Source organism: Cryptomeria japonica, chromosome 8, assembly GCF_030272615.1.
Source record: "Cryptomeria japonica chromosome 8, Sugi_1.0, whole genome shotgun sequence".
Lineage (NCBI taxonomy): Eukaryota > Viridiplantae > Streptophyta > Pinopsida > Cupressales > Cupressaceae > Cryptomeria > Cryptomeria japonica.
The window spans coordinates 407,560,725-407,566,621 of record NC_081412.1 but is presented as its reverse complement, the minus strand read 5'-3'; the positions used below and the strand labels follow the sequence as shown (position 1 = coordinate 407,566,621).

Sequence of the window (5,897 nt, the reverse complement as noted above, 5' to 3'; positions counted from 1 at the left end):
GTAATCTTATATTTTCATATATTAATACAAAAAATCTATATTACCGACCAAAAAAATAAAATTGAGAATTATTTGGTTTTAGATGCTCTCCTTACTACATAGATCAAGGTCAAGTCCTATGTATATTAGAGACTTTTATAATTCTTGGAGGCCACCATGACTTAAAAGGATTACATATATTTGATTCATTTCTTTTAAGAAATGTATAATGTTGAACAACATTGAATTGACCTCTATCATACTATACACTCAAAATTACTTATTTCATTTACTTTACTTCTGTTTTTTTTAATTGAATAAAAATAATTATCATTAAAAAAGACAAAAAGATATAATTTGTTATTCTCTTGCTTAATATACTCCCCTTTCATTTAAGTTTGCCAAATTGTACTCTTATTCCTTATTTTTCATCATTGTTTTAATAAAATATATGTTGCTTTATTAAAAATAACATCATTCTACAAAATAAATAACAAATAAAAATAAGATCAGTCTGTCCTGGCTAAGAGCCATTTCGTACTTTGAGTCACATGGCATTTATACTTTTCCCACTATCGATGTCCCTGGTCTCTGTAGATGAGCAAACACTGCCACCTAACCAAAAGAGAGATTATTTGATTTTTTTAATCATTGCTCTGCCTTTTACGTCAGAGGTGAGCAATGACAGGTGGATTCTGCCCACCATGGCTAAAAAGTATAATAGACTATTCCTTCCATGTGCCAAACCATGATGTGGGCATACAAAGCTCTTCACAAACCGATAACAGAACGCAATACCAGTTGCAGTAAATTTTTCACAAATTATAAGGCTAGTTGCAGTAACTTTTTAAAAAATTTCTTAAGGCCAGTCAATTGAAAACATACATCTTATATGGGCAGGGAGACCGAACCTTGTGATCTCGTGTCCATCACAGAAAGCTCTTCCTAATTTTCGCTTATCAAATATATCACATTCACAATTTTTCATGCAATTCACATTCAATGTTTAAGATTCCACAGATATAATTCAAGTATAGTTATTTATGTCATAGAAACTTGTTCTTCTCTTTCTGATGATCTCATTGAATGTGAATCAACAAAACTAGACAATTACTTAAAAAAAAAACCAGTTTTTTGAATACATATATGAATCCCAATAAATCAGTAAATAAAAAAAAATGAATTCAAAGCTGTTTTCATCAAAATTTGCAATAACCCACTCAAACGTTATAAAAAGGAGGTCCAAAATAATGTTGGGGTCCAACAAGGAAGACCAAACAGGAAGGCAGGAATCTGAAAAATTGCCTTGGATTCCTCATTGACATAAAAAACAACAACAAATGTCTCAACTTTACCCTCCTGGGCAAACCACCTTCACTCCCCTGATGAACAGGGGAAGCATTACAGGTTCTTCATTCAATGCAAACAAACTAATCATCTACAGTATCTTCCTTCCTTTGAAGTATTTGTATTTCTTAGGTATCCTGCTGATGATATATGAAACTTGTCCGTTGATTCTCAAGTAAAGCTTTGTCAGTTGCTTCAACGCAATGTTCGCATATCTTTCCACATGGTCTTCGTACTTCTCATATAAGGCAGGAACTGTGAGGAATGTAACAAGACCTGTAATAGCAAGCATCCATTAGCTTAGTTGTAATAACACATACAGAGTATGGTAGCAGAATTGGTTACAGAAAATGGGTCTGGCATAAATAGTCAGCCCCACATCAAAACAATCTAGATTTTATAAAAAAATAATTTTTTTTTTTTTTCTAAATCTTTCAAATATCTAATTATGTCTGTAAGTGATATGTTAGAAATCGAAAATATAGATATGCTAGTTCAAAAAATAAGTGGATAAGAAATATGGATATGCTAGTTCAAATAAATTCAATGATAGAATCTGGAACTTACTTATATAGCCAAGTGTAAGGAAATCAAACCAACCACCAATGGTTGAGATAAGCCACAAGCAAGCAGCCACCTGAGACAGATACAAAGGAATCATTAAAACAATTTTATTTGCAAGGAAGAGAAGAGAAATGCATAAACACAGGAAGTTTTCGTTTATATTGACCTTGAAGAAGAGTTTGGGATCTTTCCCAAGAGCAATATCATTTGCAACTCTGAATAAAAAGTTGACCTGTTCACGTATTGAACTGGCTGTTTCGTTCACCAATTCTTCTGATAATTCTAATTCAGGCAAAGGAGGCGGCGGCCTGTACAATCCAACATGAGTCAGTTAATCGGGGAATTACATATATGTTTTGACTACTCAAAATAGCACCAAATTCCACAATCAGAGAAGTTTCAAAAGAAATCAGTTACTTCAAAAGTTTGTGAATTAAAAACACAGAGGCTACAGACAATTCGAATATTTTGGAAGTTTAAAAAAGGTGGCCTGTCTAAAAAACAGTTCAGGATGTTTCCTTGTGCTGGCCAGTCATTGAGAGAGCAGCCGGACCTGATTGATAAAGCTTTTCTCATCACAAATTATGATGAACTTTAATTGAGGATATGGCCGCAGTTTATTTAGTTCTGATCTTAACACAAAGCTTCCTTTTTTGTCCGAGCCTTTGGAATTTAATAAACAGAGATAGAAAACCTTTGGCAAGTCGTTAAGGAAGAAAAGGAGATTCAAGCAAAAATTATATTGAATAATTAATTGTTCATCAAAAGGGTGTAGTTCAATTTGTTTAGTACAATTTGTGAGAGTGATAATATGTTTAATAATTTTGTCATATATCAAGATTCAAATTCCTGAAGGTATGACATAAGGGATGAAGATGAGTTCGTGTGAATGACTTTGGTGGAATAGATATCCTTTTGTTTTTTACTTTGGTGGAATAGATGTCTCTCCGTTTTTTGGCTAAACCAAAAAGATATCGACATAAATTTATGCTCCAATAACAGACAACAAAATGAATTCATGAATAATATAAAATATTCTATTAAAAAATAATAATTCAAAGATAGTTGATCAGTTCAAAATTATTCTCAAGAAATATATAATAATGGGGAGGAAAGAGATATTATCTTTCAGGGACTTCATTTTTTATGTTAAGCTTTGATTGGTTTGGACAGGGAAGAGAAATTAAGAAAGAAAAACATGGGATGCTACACTAGACAATCCATAAGTCAACAAGGTCAAGAAGATTTGAATAGTCCAGTTAACTTTGAACTATTAAAAAAATGCCATGAAACACAGGTAAGAATAGAGTACTATAAGAATTCCTGTCATCCCCTGTCATCATAGATAAGCTCTGTTCCAATACCAAACAATTTCTTGCAAAATAGATATCCTCAACCTTTGATATCTAAGAGAAGGAAATTGATTATCCATACATGAGATACAGATGGGCAACAGTGAGCTAGACCAGAGGTAGGATTACAAATACTTTTTACTTTTCCATTCTTCCACTACATCCTTCTTGCACATGTAAATAAGACTTATTTGGTCATCACAGCTCTTCAATCAGATTTAAGTTCATGCCATTATATAAATGAAACAATCCATTGCAGATAAATATGTTTACTTCCTGGATTTTTACTCATTTCTTTTATAAAAGAAATCTCTTTTTATAAAGATATCTTTTCCCAATTCCATAAACCTAAAAAACTACGATCTTAAAATTGTTCTTAAAACTGAAAAATCTTCATCATATCATATGATATTCTTAAATAAAACCTCATTTCCTCAGATTAATGGCAGAAAATCAGCAGAGTACGAGTATTTTGGTATAAATTTTCACCTGCCTATGAGAGCTGCCGCTGTTGCCCAAACAAATAGGACTGTCACCAAAAGAAAAAGCACGTTGGCTGCGAGTGACAAGAAAGTATATCCTGATTGCTCAAACAATATCCAGGCTGCTGCTGCGCCCACAAGGATACCTATGGATACATTCCTTCGCCTCCATAACAGCACATCCGCCACTATTCAAACAAAACAGTACATAAAACCATTAAAGCCAAATTACTAATACAGTTTTCAGGGATAGCTCTGTTATTTCAATCAGTACAAGAATTTGAGTTTGCATATATCTGGTAGCTTGACCAGTACTCTAATATACATTCATCATCTCATCGGATCATCTAATTTAGTAAAATCAACATATATACAATCCTAATGATCAATAAATTAACAAGTGTGATCTAAAACACATATAAAAAATCAAGATAGGATTTTCATCCAAGTGTTTCAAACACAAAATGTCACCTATTCCTCCACCCAGAACATCATGAATACTTGGTCTGTTGAAGAGCCGAGCAAAATCCCTATCAGAAGCCCAGGAATTGGCAGATTTCTCAGCCATTAAAGTACTTTCAAAAATATACTTTGAAACTTGAATCTATCACCAAGTTTCTCAGAATCTGATCAGATTATTCCCCCAGTTCTGTATGCGACTGAAATGGAACACAGGATGAATCTCCCTTACGGATCGATGAATTGCGATCAAGTGGGTAACTTGGGATGGAGATCTACGTATATATTATGTTCTATTCTTGAATGAAAAACCAATTTTATGCTCGTAGATCGATTCAAAACTGCAACTGCCTGACTTTGAACATTGTGATTTTTATCCTTTTCAACAGTAAGGCTTTCGGTTTGTTTTACTTTGCTTTCCGTTTCTTTCTCAATTTTTTTAATATTGCTTGAAATTCTGACTTCCATAAAACGGAAAATAAAGGACGGGGGAATAATGATATTGAATTTGGAAAGATGAAAGCAAGGTTGGTGCTGTTCTGATCTGATGGGTTTTCATGATGTGGGTGGCCCAGATAAAACGTCTTTTTAAGACTTGGTGGGCAAGAATGAAGAATGGTTTTTTTTGCATCTCCAACAAGGCTCTATGAATAGAACAAGTCGGAAAGGGAAAGAAAAGCATTGAGGGAATCTCTGAGACAGTTACATTGACACAAGTCTGTGTAATTTGTTGTAAGGAGGACAAATTTCTTGGAAAGCAAGAGACCCAAGTGGTATATCTGACAAAGCTCCAAGGAAGGATACTAAACCAATCTATAAAGTTATGAGATGAGTGGGTTTTTATCATACTTAATCATTTGTAAAGCTAGTTATGTCATATATGGGTGATGTTTATGAAGGCTTTCAGCCTTTTACTCTGACCAATAAGGTCCAGTACTACTGCAGCTTCATTACAAAATCTTTTCTTCTATTCAAATTGACCATTTGTTAAAAGGAAATAGGTATATGTCAGAGCAAAGTAACCTCAAAACAAAGTAAAAGATTACATGTAATATAGCAGTCCAAGGAATGATTGTACAGAAAAGAAGTAAGAGTATAATGTCAAACCAAAGATAACAGTTGGAACCACCGGTTCATAAATAGTTCATACATTACATGGCAACAAGGAAATGTCACCCAACTGATCTAATCAGCTCACTATATATGGTAAAAATGATGATTATTGAATATGTACAAACAACAAAAACATATGAAATCACAATAATTGATGGATATGTACATTCAGGAAGATACTCACAGAAATAAGTTTGAATCTTTATGGAAATACATCAAACTTTAAACTCGAGGAGCTTATGTAGCTGTCTGGCACATTTAAACTCTTCTTCATGAAGCTGCAGAAATTGATATTTGATCTCATCTAATTGTCTTTTATATCTACCACCATTTCTTTGATCAATCCTTAGTGTGAACATAAGAAAATGAGTTGGAACATGATTTCCCAGTAAAACATTAGAATGGCCAATAAAATGCATTCTCATAGAGCCTGCAATCACATTCTTATGAAGACCAATACTAAGAGTGGCTTCCTTCCATCTCAAAGCATGATAGAAAATAGCTAGAAAGTGATTAGATATGAAATTCCATTTCCTTCTAGCTCTAAAACAATCCCAAAAAATATGTTCTAAATGTTTATATGTTTGTTGTATGTTTTTTT

At 33.2% G+C, this 5,897-nt stretch overlaps 1 protein-coding gene across 1 annotated transcript; it reads right to left on the bottom strand.

Moving 5' to 3' along the window:
- Positions 1-1,126: 1,126 nt before the first annotated feature.
- Positions 1,127-4,739, bottom strand: LOC131028587 (reticulon-like protein B12). Its single transcript, XM_057958901.2, has 5 exons — positions 4,196-4,739; positions 3,732-3,912; positions 2,057-2,198; positions 1,894-1,963; positions 1,127-1,602 (listed from the first exon to the last, which is right to left on the bottom strand). Exons 1-5 carry the CDS (start codon positions 4,290-4,292, stop codon positions 1,418-1,420), a joined length of 675 nt encoding a protein of 224 aa, XP_057814884.1. The 5' UTR covers positions 4,293-4,739; the 3' UTR covers positions 1,127-1,417.
- Between the last annotated feature and the right edge of the window lie 1,158 nt (positions 4,740-5,897).

Excerpts from the sequence above, each read along its gene's own strand:
- LOC131028587 (XM_057958901.2), bottom strand. The coding sequence starts at position 4,292 with ATGGCTGAGAAATCTGCCAATTCCTGGGCTTCTGATAGGGATTTTGCT. Across the intron at positions 2,199-3,731 it reads GCGGCAGCTCTCATAGGCAG|GCCGCCGCCTCCTTTGCCTG; the intron begins GTGAAAATTTAT and ends TGGATTGTACAG. Across the intron at positions 1,964-2,056 it reads ATCCCAAACTCTTCTTCAAG|GTGGCTGCTTGCTTGTGGCT; the intron begins GTCAATATAAAC and ends TATCTGTCTCAG.